We start from the raw sequence: 22082 nt of genomic DNA, 5'->3' as shown, positions 1-22082 counted from the left end.
GGTGGTAACCGCCTGCCTCGAGAGGAAAAAGTTATCATAAATTAATAATTGATTAGGTTCTTGTTGAGTATGATTGCAGCTGTGGCACTTTGGCCTACCTGGTCCCTCAGGTGAGCAGTGCTGAGCACCTGGCGACCAGATAGCAGGAGGCAGGTCATCGTGCCCTCTGCTCGGGCGGTACACAGCTGCTGTGCCATTATGGTTCAGGTGATCTAAGAAACTAGCTGAGGTAGAGGCCTTCCTCAACTGAGCCAGGATTTCATACTGGGACAGGTCCTCCAAAGCATTCTGGGAGTCTGAACTCTTACCTGCAGGGAAAGTGATAAGCATTGGATATAGAAAAATATAAGTAACTATGAATTTATACGCATGCATTTTTAACTGAAGGTTAGGACTTGATTAATCTGTTGAGATGTGTTTCTGCTTTATTGGCTATTTTAACACAAGAACACCAGCATCGGTACAAGGTTTGTTTTTCTTTCAGTTAATTACCTAAAGTAGAATTAAGGGTTTTTTTAAAGCACCAGAAGAGGCAGCTGTTTATTTAAAAAAAAAAGAAAAAAAGACGGTGTACAACAAAAAGACCCCCGTGTGATTCCTTTGAAGATACATATTGATATATTACTGTTCCTGGGTTATCCAAAAGCCGGTGTCGGTGCTTTCTCTCTGAGTGTGCGTGTGTTGTCAATGAAGCAGCATGTGCGCGCAGACTGAACATCAGTTGCCAACTTTCACTGTGCAACTGAATCTAAGGGGACTAAACTGTTTATGTGGAGACTGACAGATGAAACAATAAATGTAGGGAACTATTTGGCCAGATATGAAGCTAGATTTAAAAATTCTTTGTGATTCGTGCCCTTGAGCAGAGTGACAGGCAGAGAGAAAAAGCCACAGATGTACGCGAAGAAGAGACGGCGCCTCCTATCACAACTCCAGCCAATCAGCTCGGCTTAAAAGCAACTTTGAGAAAGATTTTTCAAATGTTTGCAGATGTTGGCATATTTTGAGCTGTTTTTTAATGTGGTGAAGGGAAGAGCCTGTGCGGTTGAGCGTTGTAAAAACTCTGCTTCGCCTTCATCAGGCAAGGCCAAATCACACGAGGCGAGGGAGCTAAGTGATTGTTAGTAGGCAAGCCGCGTGAGCCTTTGATCTCTCCTAAATAAAAGGGAAAGCCTCACGTCGCGCAGTTCTGATTTCAGTACCGTAACGTCACCTCTTTGATGCATGGAAATATTGTGACATTGTGTGGGATGAGTTCTTTTGTCATGCTTTCAGAAGGCTGCCTTTTCAAAGAGAAGAGTGAAAAAAAGGAACAGCTTGTAGGGAAGGCATGGTTTCACGAGGAGCTGTTATGAAGGTGTATCTAGAGGGCTCTGAGAAGCATCATGAGACTGGTGGTGTGTTGCATCAGAAAAACACACAAACTTGTTTGCACATATAGTAGTGTTAAACACCCCAGCAGCAGCAGCAGCAGCAGCAGCTTCAGTTGTTTCATACATATACAGTATATGTACATTTTGCAAGCATAACTGATTTGCTGTGTTAGCCTGGGCTTAATTCTGTGGAAGCACAAGCAGCAATATTTTAAAGCTCAGAAAATATGGAATTAATTTAGAATGGCAAATGAGGTGCAGCTAGTATGTAAGCTTATAACTTACAGTACATCCTCAGCGGGTCCTGGTCTCCCCCCCTTTCAGTGGACATGAAGGATGCGTCCTCTGTGGCCTTGGTCTCTGACTCCACCTGGCCCCAGCAGTTCCTGCTGCCGGGGCTGAGGCTGTGCGGCCGGGTGGACTGAGCAGGGCTGCCGGGCTCCTCTGTCCCCTCGCTGGGCGTCAGGCTCGTCTTATCCAGGCTCTCCTGGCAGTCCTGGGGCTCCAAGCTCCACAAACCCACCTCATCCTCCCCCTCAGATCCCAGTAAACTCACTTGGTCGGCATCAACTGCAAAAAGATGAGACGAAACTCTCAGTTTGGACACAGGACTTCATTTTTCAATTCGGCAAACCATCAGTGTGCTCATTAATTCTGAAATGGCGCGCTGAAATTTCAGTTTAAACAGAAATATTCTGCGCACGTATATTTATTGAGACACCACTTACTATTTTTGTGCCGTCCAAATCAATAAACGGAATTTTTTTAACCATCACTCAAAATGCAACAACATGTGTTTCTTATCATTTCAGATGGCATTCAGCGGGGTGAGCTACAGATTATTACTAATGAAGACCAGAAACAATGCTCCGCGATTAAATAAAAATATGTGAGGAACTGAAACCAAACAGGGGAGAGAAACACGAGCAAAAATTCAAAAGTCTTTTGCAAATTTTAACAGTCCAAAGGGGGGCAAACACAAAATGCTGTTGTTATTTATTGTAGTTTTACCGGTTGTTTGTTTGTTTGCATTGTTTCTCGGAAAGTAAGATGAATGACACTCTTGTCATTTTTAAGTCGTTCAGTTGTTTCTCATTATGAAACGCTTCGTTTGGCTTTTTGTGGTTCGATGTGCGGTTTATGATCAATATAAGTAATTTCTGGTCAGGCTCCAAAAAAGATAGTTTGAGTCTGACGCAACTGAGAACAAAGTGTGGCTTTCATTTTGAAAATAAATGAAAAAAAGATATGTTACCGTACCCTTAGAAAAGACATATAATATACAAATGTATTAAATTAAGGCCACGATCAAACATAGCATTTTGAATGAGTTTATTTAATTATTCCATCTTTCTGTCATTGGGAACTATTTCAATATAAAATTACTTTAGTACATTTTTTATGTCTAAATTCATTTTTCAATCACTTGATGGTGCGTTGTGTGACTATGCAGCAGGAATGTAATGGAGCAGTGAGAAAAAAAGACACATAACATATCGTAATTTAAAAATATGCCCTATGTGCCCAGAATGGAAAGGCGCATTACTTTTTCCCATGGCAAAGACAATAAATGACAATCACAAACACATGCCTTGGATTTCATATGTAGGCTCTTATTTCCAAGGCTTTTTTGAGGACGCTCTGTTTTTTCCTCTCTGATTAGCAATATCTAATCACAACCGAGTAACGACCCTGTACGACAAAGCCAAACCGTTGTCGAAGGGTGCGCGAAGGCCGTGCCGGCACACAGAGGGCTCCATCTCTAACCTCCGAAGACCCGAACTCTTCCACGACATGCATTTTTAATTTCTCTTTGATATTTGGGCATATTGGGGCCAGATGAATGTAAAAACAAAGAATTACCAGATTTTTTTTTTACCTTATTTTTGTTTTTAACAAAAATGAGAGCCACAAATGAGGATATTCATTTAAAATTTTGATAGAACAGTAGCAGTATAATGTCCTTGTAAGTGGATATCAGGCCCATGTAGAGCAAAATTGAGTATTTTGGTCTAAATAACCCAAAATGTGATGTCCACATATGTGGACGGCAGGTCCTAGGAGGTTAAAAATAAGGATTCTGATTTGCAGCATTTCAGCCATGCTCTAACTTTTCTCTTTATTATTATAGGAGTGCCTTTTTTTAATAAGATCAGAAAGAAAATAAGGTTTCACAGCTCATTAAATTTCATGAAACACCAACAAAGTTTATTCAATAAACTGTCAAAACAACGCTCAGTCACTCTTGAAAGATTTTCATTTTTGTTTGAGCTGCTCCAACAACACTCGCACTGGCTGATGGACACAATAATTTATGAGTGCTTTTCTTTCAACTCATCTGCACATCAAGCTACAGCCCACAGCTCGCAGTGACACAAGCCAGTGACTAAACAATGACTATGGGAGACATTTTAGAAAAACCTAACTCATCAACTTTACAGCTAGAAGAAACAAACACACACAGATAACACACACAGATAACACACACACACACACACACACACACACTCACTCACCGTAATACTGAAAGCGCATGAGGGGGTTCAGTACTACGGAAGGGGGCAGCCCACAGTCACAAACACCTAACGCATACTTTACACATATTCCTTTGATTAATGCTGGCTAATCTCAAAGTGGAACACCTACATGTGTATCTGTTTGTATCAGCAGGTTGTGTGATCTGCCCCAACTTCACTACACCAGGGCACTGAGCGCAGTCAAGCGAAATTCTGGTTCATCTGAGGCGAGTCAACCAATGCATGCTTCAAGCATTGCTGCTCCACAAAGGTGGAAAGCAATGACTTGCTTTTATGGGGGGAACAAAACCGGTCATTAAACGTGGTTTACCGTAGCAGGCACCTATGAAGATATGCGATGCGGTTAAAGGCGGCCCATCGGGCCTGCAGGAGACTCGGGGATGATAGGACGTACCGCTGGGACAAAAATGAGGAAAATCTGGTCTGGATTAGCATCAAATTGGCTCTAATTTTCTCTCTCATAACAGTGAGTGACACTGAGTCTACATGTGCTGTCATTAAAGCACACCGAGCTGGATGGTTTTCATTATCTGGCCTGTTGATTTATTTATTTGGATGGCAACCGCATCCTTCAAATATTTTTTTGTTGGAACAGGACAGTGAGATATTTGAAGAGCGTGAGAGTCCCTGCATTGCCTGCTAAGTAGACACTAGGTACAGAGGAGTGTAAGAGTGATGGATGCACGCAGTCTGTGAGCATCATAAGAAAGTGTAACTCGTAAAATGGGAAAACACACAGCACAGCACAGCAGAAAATAGTACACAGCCATGGTGCAGGAACTTTAGTGTGCGTGGGAAGAATGTGACTCATATCCAGACTGTGCTGCATCATGCTTGACATTGTCGATCATTCAGTCTTCAGGGGACTGATTCTGATCGTTTGACAACAACAGTGTTCAGATCACACACTGGAGTGCTATTTTAATCTGTCTGCTGCTTTCCCTGCATGTCAGTGACAGAACATCTGAAAGACTGGCGGCCTGACTGCCAGAAACACGTCTTTTTTTATAAATCCTGGCACGCCAGTCAGAACACACACTGCTGTTCTGGTTGTCGCGCGACGTGCAGTCCATCTTGAAATTCGTCTTAAGCCTAAAAAGTGAAACTTATCATTTGGTTGTTCCCAAAGAAAAAGGGAGATAATGCCTGAACCACTTCATAAGCACAAAAAAAGATTTTACAAAAGTAAAGTTCCAACAACAACAAAATCTGGCATAAAGAAAAAAATCGTGTTAGCTCTGAGAAGTGCACACAGTCTCAGTGCTGGCCTAAATCGGCACTGTTTATATGCCCGAGGGCATCTCCTGTACAACACCATGCTAAACTGCAGTTTATTTTACGACGCACACATGTGATCTAGTATTGGCTCAGTAATTATGTGGCTAAATGGTAAACACGCAATAATTGAAATTACCTTGTTTGTTTCTTCTGGTTTTAAATGGCAACAAACAAGGCCAAGCCCAATTTACCGCCCAATGCAAATGTTCCCATTCCCATGTTGATTTTCTACATTTAAAAATTAATACTTCAAAGAAACAGTAAAATGATTTAATATTGTTAATGATATTCAGTAGATTTTTACTGCTCAGTGGGAGCAAAAATTCAATAAAACTTTCTTTTAGGGAAATATTTAAGTCATGTCGGTGGTTGTCATCCAACTGAAAATGGTTACTTCTTTTAAAGAGTGTAAAAGCTCTTGTCTGGATTTTATATAAATGCGCAGAGTATGAAAAAAGGTTGTGTTGTCATTTTTGGTATATTCACAAATCAAATTCTGTGTATATCTCATGACAAGCCTGGTATTAAAATTTGTTTTAAAAATATAAAATAAAAGTCAATATCAGAAATTAATTTTAAAGAGCTCAATTTAGATCTTGAAAATACTCCATTTATTTAATTTTTGGCTGCAAACACTGAATTTATTTTACTTTATTACTTTTGAAAGATTCATACTAAATCACAAATCAAGGAAACATTTTTACAATAATCAGAAAAAAATTATGATTTGACACAACACATGTAAATGTAACATGAGTCATGACACAGTCCCATGGTGCCAATCTCACATTAAAATTACATCTGATGCATTTCAGTACATTACTGTACAACATGTAGGTGGTAAAACTGTCAGAATCAACATTCACACAGCTGAACACACAAAATTAAAAGCGTAGCTCTCCGCCATTTCTGTAACACACACTAACTCTGATTAAATATATATATACACGCATATCTAAATATACTGTGTATTATTTTAAAAAATTGATTCGGTCAGTGTGTGAAATAATGCTTCTCCAATCATTGTAAATTTGCGATGAGTTCACAGGTGTCAAAAGAAAACACAACACTTGCTATTTTGAACTCAATAAATTACCACATGAGGGTCACGGACGCCCACATGCTAAACGAGAAACAAGAGCAGGAAGATGTCTGTATTGCCATTTTACAGTACCTATGAGAGCAGTTCAGAGGCGAGGTAGGTCCATGTTCATCTGCACAGCACGCTGGTGTCGATAGCTATCATCTCTGTTTAAGAATACATCGCAAAAATCAAATATGCGCTTTAAAAAAAATTTCACTGTGGCAGCTCTCCTATTCATACCTGCTGTCTGACATTCGCACAATGAGTCAGGGGAGGACCGCAACCAAGAACAAACACCTCCCACCTGATCTTCATCTAAGCAGCAATTCACATTCTCTCTATGACTCTCGGGGCAAGGGCGACTACTGATTGTGGCACCTTGGCCTGCTTTAGTTACTTACCTTCACAACACTGAGTGGAAAAAAAACCCATGCTGATCCCAATGTGCCAGACATGTCTTATGCCTCTGTTATGATACTAAATTTCATGGCTGGCAAAAGAGAAATCAATGTTTCCATATTGCAGATTGTTAAGATGTTGGATAGCAATAATATACAAGTTTAAAGGCGAGCTTAACTGAATTCATCTCAGAAGTTTTCTCATGTTAGTATGCAACTCTTAATTTCAAATTTTCCACATGTTTTAAAGATAATATAATGAGGGCTGACAGCAAATTGAAGATTAAATGCTCCAAATTGCATGTTAACCAGTAGGAATGGTGGTAATGTAATGTTTTGCTGCACTTTTACTGCATTTCTGTGGCCAGTGAAAAGGAAGTGCAAACATTCTTGTCTAATGATGGTGAAAATAACCACAAACACATTGATATGAAAGTCTATGTTTAACAGTCAACTTTTAATTTAACTTGATTGCAGTTGTATCTTTGCTGGTTGGCAGCGAGCCACACAAGCGCAAGCGCGCGCACACACACACACATACACACAGAAAAAAAAAGTCTGCAAATGGCTTCTGGCGAGAACAAGACTGAAAGTGTGACACACTGATAGGGATTGTAAAGGTCATATTAGTGTGGAGGAAGAGATGCTTAAATGTGATGTGTGGTGCAGTATGTGATTTTGCATTCTTGCAGTGTGTTTGGTACACAGCGTTGTGGTGCGTGTTAGAGAAATGGGGTGACAACTTGCCTTGCACAGACACCAGTGCAGGAGAAAGATTACTGCGCAGAGCGTAAACTATACTAACGGCAAGACAGAGAGAAAGAAGAGGTTGTTCTGAAAGGAAGAGATAAGAGAATAAGAAAAGAAGAGTGAGGAGTTGATAAGAAAATTGAGAGAAAGAGACAGAAAGCAACAGTGTCAAACTGTCCCTGACACAAATCCTCCAACTGATGCTGAACTGTGAAAACACGTTACAGAGGGAAATTCCCTCTGCAGACACACATAAACTAAGTTACAAACATAAGCTGCGGGCAAAACGGGGAACAAGACCAGCTCACTGTGTCAGAAAACTGCAATACCATCATATGCAGCAATAAATGTGTGTGTGTGTGCTTGTGTGTGTGTATGCGCAAACCTTAAAAGAGTATCTGAACTGCAGTCTGAGATAGAAAAGTGGAAGTCCATGCAATGCCACAGCAGCACAGTCACAGCTCTGTGCTTTAGATGTCCCACTTATTAAGAGACACCACCCTCTCAAAATAAAAAAAAAGGAAACACCACCACAGAATTTGCAGCCGAGGGTCAACATCTGCCTTTGAAAGACACAACAATGAGCTTAAGAGCTAATTTCCTTAAAGCCGATCAAGGCGACGAGAAAACAGAACAGCGTTGCAATTTTGCACACCAAGCATCGACCTTTAAATTGACAACAAAGATGCTGTATTGAAACTATTTTGCCTTTGTTCAGCGTGGTTTTTAATGATCCGGTTCAATTAGGGCCCTTGTGACACAAAAATAGAACCGCTTTTGGCATTTTTATAGCTTCAAAGGCACTGAGCCATTTAGTGATACTAACAAAGTTGATTTGTCAACAAGTTATGCTTTTAGTGTGACTGCGCTGGTGTTAGTTTCATTATTCACATATGAGCTCTCGGTTCAATTTCAGAGGACGCTCGGCAAATCAAAGTACAGCCCCCAAAAACGCCTACTGTAACACACATTGTCGAGCTGTACGCAGCTCTCGTGGCTGCTTTGAGAAGGCCAAGGCATTTGAAAATCAATTGATATCAGTATTACTGATCTGTTATACTTTATCAACATAACACATCACTGCGCCAAACAGACCACATGTGCTTAATGGAAACCTGCTCTGATGCGAGTTCAAACAGCTTAGAGATGAAACCAACAGCAAACAAGCAAAAATAGTGTACGCCAGGGCAAGTGAGCAAGATGAACTGTACGCTTACTGTAAATTGCTGTAGTTTGCCGGTAACTTAGTCGGCCTCATGGCCTGCTGTTGTCAATAGCTTTCGTTGTCAATCCAAAATTTTCCTCTTTTCTACATCTGATCGGTCTAATCTCCTCCTTCGCGCTTCGTCATGCGTCCCGCATATCTATGCTTAGTTTCAGCACGCTCTAAATAATGAGGAGAATGTGTGAATTAATGACTGGTGACTATAGCAGCCTAACTGTGTGTACAGAGGTTAAAACACATCTGATTTGGTGCTGCAGCACGATGACGCCATGATAGAGAGTCAGACATCAAGAACGCAAAGGCAAAAAGAAAGAGGAGTAGTCAGAATGAGCAGTGACAGGAAAGCCGTCCAGATAACTTCTATTCTAATCACACCGCAAAGGTGCACTCGCGCCGGCGAGGCGGTGAGAAAAGTGTGACTCAATTTGGAGGTGCATTACAAGAGACAGCGTGAAGAGGGACAGGCACTCTCATCCCCACTTGTACAGTCCCACCCAACTATGTATTCTTAGATTGTGGTGAGTCAACTGTTGACTTCCATGATATATTTTTGTAACCTATAATGATCTTATATGATTTTAAGCACAGAGTTGACAGCTGCTTTAACAAGAACTTAAAGGTTAACAGCTTTACAAGTTTCAGGAAGAAGGGATATAAATCATTGAGTGTCTCAATACAACAATTTCTATCCTCTAAGATGGATAACGTCGCTTTATAAAGAATGCTGCTTTAACTTAGTTATAGACAATGCACGCATAACCCGAAACACATCGCAGCGGCACCTTGCCATTCTGGGTTAGTCACTTTGTGTGTTTTCACGAATGCTGAAGGAACAACAGAGCAGGAGGTAAATGAAAAAAAGTAGAAGAGGAAGAGCAGCACCTCTGCCTCACATTTTAGCCTCTGCGTGCAAATAAAAAGCCAAATAAATGGGTCCTGAAAACGATTAAAACAACTCCAGTTAAAAATGACTTCTATCGAACAGAATCACATTGTTTTTTGCATTATGTATGCGAAAATGTAGCAATCAGTTTTCCTCTTTGCAAAAATGAGGCAAGGTGTGGTATGAAGAGGTGTGCAACAAGGCTTTGTGGTTGTCTGTCGTCTTCCTTTGGAGGTTTCCTGTATGCTGCTGCCTGCATGTTTGCCACCGTGTTTACCTGTCCTCCCGACCACCACAGTGACATTTATCAAAGAAAACAATGTTACCTTGACTGACACAGACTTTTACCTTCAAAGCAAAAGAGGTTTCTGCATCAGTGACCCTCTTTTTGCAGTGCTGCATGCCACACAGTAAAGAGAAAGAGTCAGATGTACTAAATAGTAGTTTAAAAAAAATCTATCTATATATTAGGAACTAGAGCAAAAGGCAAAACTGCACATTTACGTAACTTATATATTCAAGTCCACAGTATTCACTGTTCACAGCAATTGACCCCAGTTGAGCTTTTGTAGGTCCGTTTTCATTGTTTTGATTCCAAAATGATAATAAGGCCCACACGAGACAATCAGAAAGTGACCTACTAAAGTTAGAAAGTGACACACTGCCACCATCATTCTGGACTTCCCAACTTTGTCAGGCTAAATTGCCCTTTTTGACTCACTTGGTGTGTCAGTGACTCACCGCTAGTGGCAAGTTGACTTCACAACTGCATACATGCTGTGTGTGAGAGCGTGTTTGTGTATGCATGAATTATGCTTTGCTGCCATCGCACTCTGTGTGCATCTGCTGCAACTCAGAACGGAGCTGGTGAGAAAGGTTAGCTCGGTTAGAGGAACACGTTATTTCGAGTTGGCCCTTCGCCTCCTCCTGTGGCGCGGTTTCCGTGTGCCGAGGGATCGGTGCTGGAATGCAGAAACGGTCACGGGGGGACCCACGCGCTCACCACATTGTGAATCAAAACCCAAACTGTGCTTCATTAGACTCCTGTCATTGCAAAGACTCTCACACCACTCTATAAATATCCCAGTCTGCCCCCTCCAAATTTGTTTTCCCTCTTTTTTCTGACACATGAAAATGCTCAGGGACTGTTCCAGACTTCAGATGTGGCTCTTTATTTTGTACGTTGGCGCAAGAAACCACACAATAGTGGCTCCTTTTGAATATTAAAACATTCCCTGATGGGGATACAAAGGTTCTGAAGTTTTTTAATAGGGATAAACACTAAATAAAACTTCTCTTTGAGCTTAACAGTTATGCAATGTGGGATTTGGTTAGTTCAACTCAAGCAGCAACGTTGAGTTACTCACTCCATGAGATTTGTTTTGAGGGGGAAACAAGTATGTCTGGTATCCCACTGACTTAAAACATCTGTATATAAGATGTGTTAGAGGTGTTTTGCATGATTTAGTATTAAGAAAAGATCAAAATTCCTTAATCTGAGCACTTAAAGCAGATTTAAAACACAATACACTTCTGAGGAACCCACCCCATTAAGTTCTGAAAGATCAGAACACAGCCCTCAGTGGTATTCGACACTGCAGAAACACACTGAGCTGCTTCTATAGCTGACAACAGAACTGATCAGCTTCACATTCAAAAGTGAAAAATAGTAGAAAAAGTATAATATCCAATAACATGTCATAATCAAGCTTTGTAATAATACATTTCTTCTGTTCAGACACAGCCTGCTGATGAGACATACCTAACATACAAATGTGGCGCCATCCTCTGGCCTATGTTGGCATTACAAATCCCCCAAATGAGCGATTATGACACCAAACTATCAACTATCAAGTGACAAAATGTGACTTCATCATAGCAAAAAAAAACCCAAAACGTGCCGCTCTGCTTTATTTTTTGGCCTTTCTCTAAATTGCACACGCCCGTGAACAAAATCGTCTCCCTCTCTGCCCTGACCGGCTTTCTTTTGTCACTTTTTCTGTCCTTGAAGCGCGCACACGTCAATAGATGCAGACAAAAAAAGAAAAGCACGCGCTATTAAACTGGTCGTTTTGTGGTAACGCAGTTCTCATTAGTAAGATTTATGAATCATACTGCATATTAATTTACACACATGCGAATACTGGTTGCTTTCCACTTGATACGGCACGTATGTGCGAGAGTGTGTGTGTGCTGTTGTGCAGAAGAGGCCTGAAAACCAACTCCTTAAAAAAGAAACTAATTAAAGTCACAGAGAAAAAATGCAAAGGCAGCAGAACCACACAAGAAAGTGTGTGCATGTCATTACTGACCTGGCCCACGTTTTAGAAAAAAGAGGCAAGAAGAGAGAGAGAGTGTAAAACCTCAACGAGTGAAATAATGTGCATAAAAAAAGACTCAACAAGGAAAACGTTTAAAAAGCAAACTTGGGGAGTTTAAGAGGATCTTTGATGTGTATCAGAAGAGGAAAGCAGCCTTGCGACTGGGACGACAGTAATTTTAAGTCAAAGCAGAAGGCTCGCTGACTGGCTGCCTTACTGGCTGCCTGGCTGACTGCCTGGCTGACTGACTGTGGTCTTTGATGGCGCTGGCTGTTTGAAGTGGTTTTCGGGGGATGGGAGCAGCGTGTGGTGTCAGTGGGACAGGGGAGGTACTCGGGGAGGGGGGGACATGATGGCGACCGTACAGCATTGGGGGAGCCCGGGTTGGGTGGAGCAGACGACAGGGAGACGGAAAGAGAGGAGGATCAAATAAAGAAAAGAAATGGATAAAAACGGGAAAGTGAGATATGTGGTAACGGCGATACAGAAGAACCGAGGGGATGATAAAGAGCAGGAAGAGAGAACCAACGACTGAGGGGAATGAGGGGCGACAGTAAAAGTTTAAAATCTGTGGATTGACAGTTAATGAATTCACAAAAGTAAAGCTTTCAAATCTCAGTCTCGTCCCAGGATGAGGCCTGGACACATTCGCACCTACCGATTACTTGTATCATTTAAGTGATGTTACCTCCCTCTGATAAGCTCCCAGGGTGCCTTATGACTTATTTCCCCTTCCATCCCTCCTGCAGTGCTGCACACATGCACTCTATAATCATAACTGCGCTGCTTCCCTGAGGTACCAAAGTTCACTGGGCAACTAAAAAGGAAAAAGAAATTGATTTTGTACAACTTTAAAATGTTTTTTGTTTTTTTTAACTCTTTGACTTTCCATTTTTCTTTTATGAGTAACCGGCCCTTGTGATTAAAAACCTTCCCCGTTTTGGCAATTTTGCAACCTGTCACATACCACCAGAAATTCTGCAAAAAAAAAGGATGAGATAAGACTATCTAGTAGACTGTTACATGATGATAAATGAGAGATTGAACCAATACACGCTGCACTGCTTCCTTTCTAGCCCATAATACGTCCGGTGTATGCATCATGTTCTTTATCATACCTGAGCTTAAGCCTAGTTTGCATGATCTCATAGTGTATAATTCTAGCATGCATCTTTGCTCCATGTGAGGCAAGTTTGACCAGAGTGTTTTGGACTGACCACGTCCGAAAACATGGCGTTTAAAAAACATACGGCTTTGCAAGAACGGGCATCTCATTACTTTTCTAAGATTTCCAGTTGCGACCTTATCATGTTTACTCCTATGTATGCAAAATCACTTGACTGATAACATGATTTTTTGCTGTGCAGAGGAAATGCATTCACCATCTCTAAAGTGTCTGATGGAGAGGCTCTGGGTTTCTTCCACTCGCAAAAGAAACCCAAAGAGTGAGCTAAAGGGAGTGTGATTGATATCAGCGTTTCAAACACCTAAAGCCTTGACTGTTACAGGTGGGCATTCATTCCACAGGTGAGGAATGTGTTTACTCCCTACCAAGTGACTGTGTGTGTGTGTACACCAGAGAGATTGATGTGCAGGGCAGATATAGGTGGTACCAGGTGATCACAGGTACAGAGAGAGGGAGTTGAACTTTCCCATGCTTTCTTGTTGTCAGTCCTGGCTTGTTAGAAGGCCCTTTTGTAAAGAGGTACTGCGGTGTGGAACAATGAGTTGTAAATTAGGAGGTTTCTCTGTAAATGAAATTACTTTTTATTTGTTTTGCATTTTAGATGAAAGCTTGAGATCTGGTAAAAGATATTCTCACTAATAACCGAATTTCATTGAATAGAAAATTGAGTCATCAAAAAAAATAAACAACAACAACTCACAGATTAACTGATGATAAAAGTATTCCTTAGTTACAGCACTAGTCTGGGTATTTCAAACATGTGCAGTACTGTGCAAAACCCTCATTTCTTACATTTTGCATCCAAGGAGCCACACAAAGCCACACACTGGGCTTTCTGAGGGTCTATCAGTGTTGTTTTACTCAGTTTCAGTCAAGTCCTTGCACCTGACCATTTTCAGAGGAATGCTTTTTTAGGCTGCTAATGAATCATTCAAGCAAAACAAAGGTCACTAACTGAAGTGTTGTGTTTACACATAACAGACAACTTAGCAAAGAGACAATTACAAATTGTATTTTTAGACACTTTGTTTTTAGTAACAAAAGCACGTAATTTGTTCTGATTTATTTAGCTGAATTGGCAAAAGAGGGCCAAAAGTAACACATTCTGAAAGAATAATATTTTTTCCACTAATGAGGTGATTCCCAGAGAGCCATTAGCTGAAAACTTTGCATATCTTGGCGTGGTGTGCAGTGTGTCCTAAAACACATTTTTCAGAAACTGGACAAGAAGAAAAGAAGAAGTGACAGTCCGGAAAAGAACAAAACAAGCAAAAAAAACCCAAAACGTATGCATTAACTGTTCACTGAAGCCTCATCAGAAGTGGACTAAGAGCATTCTTAAGAAAGGGAAACAGGGAGATGAGGCTGAGGTAGGCAAGAACTGGACTGATAGTCTGTGACAATAGGACAGAAGTACAACAGCGATTGTCTACGGTGGAGGCTCTGTCATGGTTCAGGTCTGGATTTCAGTCAATGGTGTAGGGGATAGGGGTTATATTATAAATTATAAATGCAGAAATATTTAGTCAGATTTTGCTCCACCATGCAATACCATGTGGAAAGCACTTGGCTGGCAAAAACATTTTTCAGCATGACAACAAACCCAAACACACTGACAATGCAGTAAAAGCATACCTGGATTGAAAACACACAATGCAACACTATCAGTTATGGACTGGCCTCCTCTGAGCCCGGAAACAGTTTGGTCCTGACAGAGATCAGAACAAAAGGAAGAAACCTCCAAAGAAGAGCTTTGCATGTACTCCAAGACGCCCGGAGACCTTTTCCTGAAGACTACTTAAAGATTTACAAGCCTGCCTAAAAGATTTCAGGCTGTATTGAGAAATAAAGGTGGTCATAAAAAATACTGACCTTCAAGCTTGTTAGGATTTTACAAACTATCTTCATAAGCTATATATATATATATATATTAGTTTTTTGTTTATGTTTGGTTGCTAATGTTTCAATAAATTGCTGCACTTATTTTGCATTTTTCTAGCAAAAGATAAATAAATGTGTGGTGGTGCAAGACTAGTGCACAGTACTGTAGCATTTACACCACATAATAATGCAGCATTTTAAAGCTACATACACAATTTTAAAAAAACTAATTAAGCTGGATTTATGGTTTTTATTCATAGAGAAGAATTTTGGGAATTTAACCAACGCAGAATTTATACAGACGGAGTAACAACAGATAGATAAAGAAGTGAAATTTTTTTAAAAGGAGAAAATAAAATGCTAAAAAAAAAGCTCAGATGAGAGGCAAAGACAAGCTGCAGAGGAAAGTTTTCCTTGTTATTGATTTTGTTGTTTTGAACTTGGTTTTACGTTGGCAGGAGCCAGGCTAAAAGATCAACAATGGCATGAACAAGCTCATCATATTTTTGACACTGCCCTCAGGTCATGGTAAATACAACTACAAAGTTCTGAGTAACACATAAGCAATACCAAAACAGCACTATGGTAAACCACGGCTCCTTAAATTCCTTTTCTTTATGAACTTTAGACTCTCTACTTGCAGTTCACATGCACCACGTGTTTAACCTATCTATTGCAGTACTGTGGTAATGAAACAACATTTTTAGTCACCAGAAATGAGTTAAGCACTGACTAATATTCATCTTAAAGACATTAAAAACCTACCCCCCCCTCCCCCCCTGCAAAAAAAAGTAAACTCTGTCAAGAACAGATGAAAAGCGATTAAAAAGAAGAAAAAAGTGTTAAACTGATGAATCCACAGACAGTGTTTTTTGGCAGGTGTTATGTGGCCTCGCCTTAGCGGTGATCAAGGCAGAGCCCACAAATGCTGTCCATCTCTCGACCTCATATCAAACTATTCCTCATTCAATCTCCTGCCCTGCTTCCTTTAAATACTGGCACGCTCTCAGCCAGCTGAGGGGGCCTTCCTGCCTGCCAGGCTGCTCTCATTTCTCTCCCTGTCTCTTTTTCTGACTCTCTTCTCTCCTTCTCTGCCACCCATCTGGCCCTTGTAATACATGACAGCTGAAGCAGGGTTTCTAAATTTAATTTGAGGTGTGATAAAAACAGCACATATCTATAAAGTGTATGCAGAGAGCCTGCCTATCTGGATAGTTTTAACCTGTTTTTTCTGTCAAACATGTGCAGCATATCAAACACACAAACGCAGGCTGCCTGCAGTAAAAGAAGATCCACAAATAGACTTGATGTTGAGGAGCAGTGCCAAAGCAATGTCAAAGAACATAATAATAAGACTGCAAATGTACTGAAGGTAATCGATTTGCAACATCAGGGTACACAGTGTGTTAAACTTTCTCGAATCTCCAATGTGAAAATACAGTTGTTGTTAAATATGTGATAAGTACATGCCCAGTCACCTATATATATACACACACACACAAACACACACACATGCATACACACCTCATATGCTTTGTGGCCAGCAGTGTTATCTTACAGTTGAAACGTGTGATCCACAGACATACACTCACTTCTCGAGTTTCCGTCTACCGAGGCCTCTTCATAACTACAATGGAGTTGCAATTTTTCTACAAAAGAATCAGAGTGGTGCCGTTTGAATGAAACCCTCATTACTGCAAGCATCTCCCAGCGATTCCAAATTAATTGCATACTTTTTGTTGCCATACCCTGAAAGGGACGATTTTGTAACAGCTAAAAAAATTGGAAGAAACCACGGCACTGCATTAATTAATCATTGCAGTGGCAACATTTTCCAAGTAATCGCTGCTGGAGAGGATCCCTGCTATGGCAGTCATGCGGCATGAACGTACAGTAAGACATGAGACTGTTTTGGCTTTGTAGGAAACATCAGAATGAGCAATAATTGAATGAGCATGTTTAAAAATTCCAGAGGGACTCAATCAAGGGATTCCCCATTTCTGCCGTGTAGATCGGGTATCAAACATGCAGAGCAAGGACGGGAGAAATCTGTGACACTTGGAGCTGTGGGAACGTTTGAGAAACAAACAAGGAAACGCTTAGATTGTCCTTGATCCATCGCCCATTGTGACTCCTCTGTTTCTACCCTACACACCCCTCAAACCCTACATCTCATCTTTTATAACCGAAGAGCTGTTTTCACTGTCTCTGTCAACCCCATCATTTCCCCACCTCTGTCATCTTCCTCTCTTCTTGTCTTCATCTGTCCCTCCCACCCGCTGGTTCTGACGCCTGAGCTGAGCCCCTTGAAGAGTCCTGGTAATAAACTGTGGTGCCTGAGCTCTTCATTGCTGTCTCGCTCTCCCCACCCCTCATCCCAGAGCGCCGATACATCTGCCATTAAAGTAGGCTCGGTCCAAAAGGCCCAGCCCCTCCGCTCTGTACAGTACAAGCACGTCAGCCTTTAACGTTCCAATGCTTCCCCCCACCCCCCCATTCTCTCCCGTTTCTTTCTTTTTTTTTGTTGCTCAAATCCTTTGTGTACAGTGTGCTATGCTCACTGTGGCAGCGGTGTGCCAGAAAAACCCACACAAACACACGTATGCGCACACATACAAAGTCAAAGACACACAGCTGGGCCCCAGCTGCATACAAAGACTGGGGTTTGGAAATCAATGAAGGAGAAAGAAGAAAGGGGGGAAAGGAGTTTAAATATATTGGCACTTGAAAAAAAGGAGAAAATGAGAAAGGGAGAGAGAGAGAAAGCTTTCTCTTAAACAGGCACATCCACTCAACGACAGAGTGAGGTTTTTAATGAACCAACAAAACATAAAGTGCAAAGCAGCAGAACTAGATATGTTTGTGAGGGTGTGCACGGTCCTGAAAGCAAAGATTCAGTCTGATCACATGTGACAATGTTGTTCTGGCAAGAAATGGCTTAGGGGAAAGCCCAGATACAGTTAGAATAAATTATGCCAAACAAATGCAATAAGAGAAAATAAGATATGAGGAGTTGTTTCATTACGTCTGTTTTACAGAAACTGAAATAACTTCTCACAAATCTGTCTCGATCCCTTTCGCTACTCTTCTTCTTCTACAATTTCAGTATCTGTGTCACTGGCTGTGTACAGAGGCCTGATGTTGAGCTGATGGCTGTGTTCTCGGCTAATTAATTCTCACACTCTCTCTGGTAGATCAGTAAATACAGGTTTAACTGTATAGGTTTCCAGTCTTGAACGCGGGACTGTTTCCAATCTGCCAGGAATGAAAAGTTGTAATTTCCTCACATTGCTCGATATTGCTGAACATTGACGGTTTTATTGGGGTAGACAGAGACATAATCAATGGGCGCCTTGGAGAGGGAAGAAAAGTTAGTGCTTTTTCTCTTTCTTCTGGTTTGGAAGAGATCCCCAGATCTCTGTCTTATGAGTCGGGTCTGCCAAATTCATTTGGTTTTATCAAGGACCTTTAACTCCCTCCTCGCACAGCCGCCTACAGCCCAGCACATTCCAAATCCTGCTTTAATACACACGTCTGCACTCTAACATGAGGATGCACATGCAGCAAGCATGTTGCACGCAAAAAAACTCTTTGCATGCACTGATGTGTTTGTGGCTTATACTTTGTGTAAGTACTCTGGTTGGTGCACTAAGCACTGATAATAATTACAAAAGAGAGCCTAAAAATAGATGTTTCACGGAAAACATCCATCAACATGAGTTAATGTGACTAAGCTTAATATCAATTCATAATCAGTTTCCTTTCAGTTCCTGTTCGTTTTTAACATGCCTTCATTTCTTCAGATCCTATTACTTAATAAATTTTACTGGAAACTGACAGCAGGTGATGCTTATCTCTTCTCTACGATCACTGCAAGAATTTTTAAAAAAAAGAAAAAACTGGACAGTTTTTTTCTGGTGGCCTGATAAGTGACAGGTCCTTGTCAGTAAGTGTGCTTTTTAGCTGATAGCTTTCACGGTAGCGTGATGCTGTTGATCTGTGAAACAAAGTGAAGTCGGTCGACAAACTGCAACGTGACAGTCAAAGGTGAGAGTGTGCGTGTGTGTGCACATGCACACACGAGTACCCGTTAAAGCTGAGCGGTCAGAGAGGATCTCACCCTGGTGACGCTTTGCTAGAATTCACACCTTTATGAATAAAATGAGGAAGCACTTAAAACAAACTAATAAACGAGCAAACCAACTCCTTACACCAGCTAGCTTTGTCGCGCTTGCATGCCAGATCTGAGGCAAACAACAGCAGTGTATGGTTTGCGATGGCTCTTAAAAGAAACTCCATCCATGTGTTTGTGTGCGCCCTTGCCCTGGCCACTTTTTAATGACAAAATATGCTCTGAGATGACAAAAAAAGAGCCCAAACTAACCCAACTTAATTCTTTCTGTCCTGGGGATTCATTTACATTTAGAGTAATGGCTTTCTCTGCAGTGAAGTGCCAGCAGCATATACTCCATTATTATTAGCATAATTCAGAGGTTTTAGTCTAAGGTTTCCATTTGATATATTTAGAAAGGGGTTTCAAGTTAAATTTAGGGTTCGAGAAACATTCAGTGTTCAATGTTGTGGATAATTTTAGAGTCCGGGGTTAGGGAAGTAGGATTTGATTCCAACATATATTTTCAGTCCTTATTAGAAGGCTGGAAGAACAAGTGTTATTTTAAATGTGTGCCTATCAGAACTCACAAACAGAAGCAAGGATACACACACCTGAAGAGCGACAAACAAACATGTGCTGCTTGCTGCATGCAGAGCAGTGTCTTAACAAACTTTCTAAATACAGCATGCAGTCTTGAAGTTCCTCTTAGAACAGTTTTGGGAAGTGCATGCAGAGAGACTGACAAGATCTGAAGCCTCAAGGTCAACTGACACTTTCAGCTAATTCTTGATAATCAAGATGGATAATCACAAAAGAATTAGAGAAAGATAAATGTTAACTGTGCACCCTAGCAGAGCTGAAGAGTTGTGCACAAGGAATTTCTGCTTTGAATCACATTTAGAAAAAAATATTTTTCAATGTACATATTTTTTAATGTGTACTTTTATTTTCTTTTTTTAAAATAAAAACTTTTTTAGTTGCAGGACACTAATTCAAAGCTTTTCCTTTTTCTCCAGATGCTGCACAGTCTATTTTTAACAACCAGCAGACAAAAGAATATCGAACTGCATAAAACTTGCTGCAAACTAAAAAAATCCAACAGTAAAAAATAAGGGAACTGAAACCTAGAAAGCTGCAGTGTCAGAGCAGGTTAACTTTCCGCGTGAAAAGCAACTAAACTGCGTGTCAGAGGTTGCGTACGAGCCAAGCGCACTGCACTACATAACAGGGGAACTGTAAGATATAGTTTGACAAGAAGGATTTCCTAGTAAGGAAAATAAATTAAATAGTCTATCCGACTTCATTACAGTTTATTGGGCTGCATATAGTTCTTTGTGCTTTTTCTTTTTCTTTAGAAATGATTTTTTTCTTTTTAAATCAGTAAAGAAAAGTCCAAAAGTTTTCCTTAAAAGCGAGCAGCCACAAGTTTTGAATTCCCAGGTAGAATAATCCCTGTGGTCCAGACCGAAACTGACGGTCCATCCCTGTGTATTAATCTGCAAGGCTTTCACAAGACATGTAAGGGAAAAAAAAGCGTATGAAGCATGAAATTATAGTATACAGAACAGCACTAAACGGGGGCTAAAAGAAAGTGTAGTTTTCATCTGGAAATCACACAAGAAACGAGCGCAGTTCTCAGTGAGGGCTCCTGCCCGCTGCAGCAACACGCCAACATCATTACCAACTTTTTCAAAAAGTTTTCGTCTTCACGCCTCTTACCTCGGTTTCTCCTGGGGTTGGCTTGTTTCCTACGCTTTCCCCGACTTTCTTCTGTCATCTTTGGGCTTTGTTTATTTTCAGGAAAAAATAAAAAGTTGTCTGGGGAGCGGTGCGACTGCGTGTCCTGAGTGGCTGCCTTGAGAATGAATGGTGTAGAAGCATCGCCTTCGGTCACAGCGGGAGCCTCAGACCTTGATGGGACTCCCACGCGAGCGAAGGCGACGAGCCGTAAGGAGTGATGTCAGCGGCAGAGGCTGGCCCTGAGGTCAGTCTTGGCATCGTAAACATACACCTTCCCCAGTCCGAGAGCTCATACAGCCTGACAGTTACAAAAAACAAAAGACCCGACTCTGTTACACTTTGACAGCATATCTCGAATTTGCTCCCTTGCACCTCCTCTCTACCCCGAAAGCGACAAGGTCCTCGTTGCCTCCATCTATTGGGGAAAAATTAAAGCCATACTGGCCATACTGAAAATGTTCCTCCATGCATTATCTAAAGACAGCTGCTGAGATGAATGAAAAGGTTATAAATTATTAATGCAGTTAAAGGTGAATTAGGCTGGGTTGTTTATGGGGCCAGTTATTATTAAGATTTTTTTTAAAACAATGGTGAGATTTAGTGATGGGATTAAGAGTGTTCTCTTCGTTGCAGGTGTAGTTTTTATACTTTAGCTGATCAGGAAAGGCTCTCCCTGTCTCTGCAGCGTGAGCTCCTTTCTCATGGAGCCTCCACAGTACGCGCAACGTCTCTACTTGAATCTGTAGGCTCTCTGCCTGGGACTAAATTATAGGCTCAGTCTGCAACATTTTTACACTAAATGCAGGTTAATGACAACAGGTATATATAACCCCTCTCCACCGCCCATCCCCCCTCCCCTTCCCCCTCCCCTCCGTGTTTTACGGCTTGGCTATTATTCAAGCCGCAGTCGCACCTGCGCCCCAGTATCCCGGAGTGGACCCCGTCCTGCGCCCTATTCAGCTTGGGATGGCTGTAGGAAGTGATGCATTGACAGTCTTTTGTGTTGCAACCTGCACCGTAATCTGTTTTGCAACTGAAAAAACATCCGAAATAAAACTCTAACGTAGCGTTCAGGACCCCTACCTTGGCTCTTTTTTTTTTTTTTTTTGCCCCTCCACCTTTGAGTGGCTTTGCCGCATAATAAGAGCGACCAGGTAGCTTTTCACGGCGCATAATGTGTCCCGCTACAGGGAGTCCACGTGGGGTAAACAAACAGGGACCTGACAGAGTGACCCAGATTAAGTTAGGCTAAAGATGGAGAAGTAAAGGGAGATTATACACACTGACTTTTTTTTTTAACGAGAAGGCAACC

The 22082-nt window shown here is 41.2% G+C and overlaps 1 protein-coding gene across 2 annotated transcripts in view; it reads right to left on the bottom strand.

Moving 5' to 3' along the window:
- LOC146387690 (zinc finger E-box-binding homeobox 2) overlaps positions 1–21052 on the bottom strand; it is a 28010-nt gene extending 6958 nt beyond the window's left edge. For both annotated transcript variants that reach the window (XM_084929490.1, XM_084929491.1), the window contains exons 1-3: positions 20750–21052; positions 1659–1943; positions 99–308 (exon numbers count right to left, since the gene is read on the bottom strand). In XM_084929490.1, the coding sequence (XP_084785616.1) occupies positions 99–308; positions 1659–1943; positions 20750–20807 (553 nt within the window). In that variant the 5' untranslated portion in view covers positions 20808–21052. The remainder of the gene's footprint in view (positions 1–98; positions 309–1658; positions 1944–20749) is intronic.
- Positions 21053–22082: the final 1030 nt, after the last annotated feature.

This window comes from Perissodus microlepis, chromosome 5 (genome assembly GCF_051167445.1).
Source record: "Perissodus microlepis isolate ML-2025 ecotype Zambia chromosome 5, ASM5116744v1, whole genome shotgun sequence".
Taxonomy (NCBI): Eukaryota; Metazoa; Chordata; class Actinopteri; order Cichliformes; family Cichlidae; genus Perissodus; species Perissodus microlepis.
The sequence above is the reverse complement of the archived record's forward strand: the minus strand, read 5'-3'. Positions and strand labels throughout refer to the sequence as shown.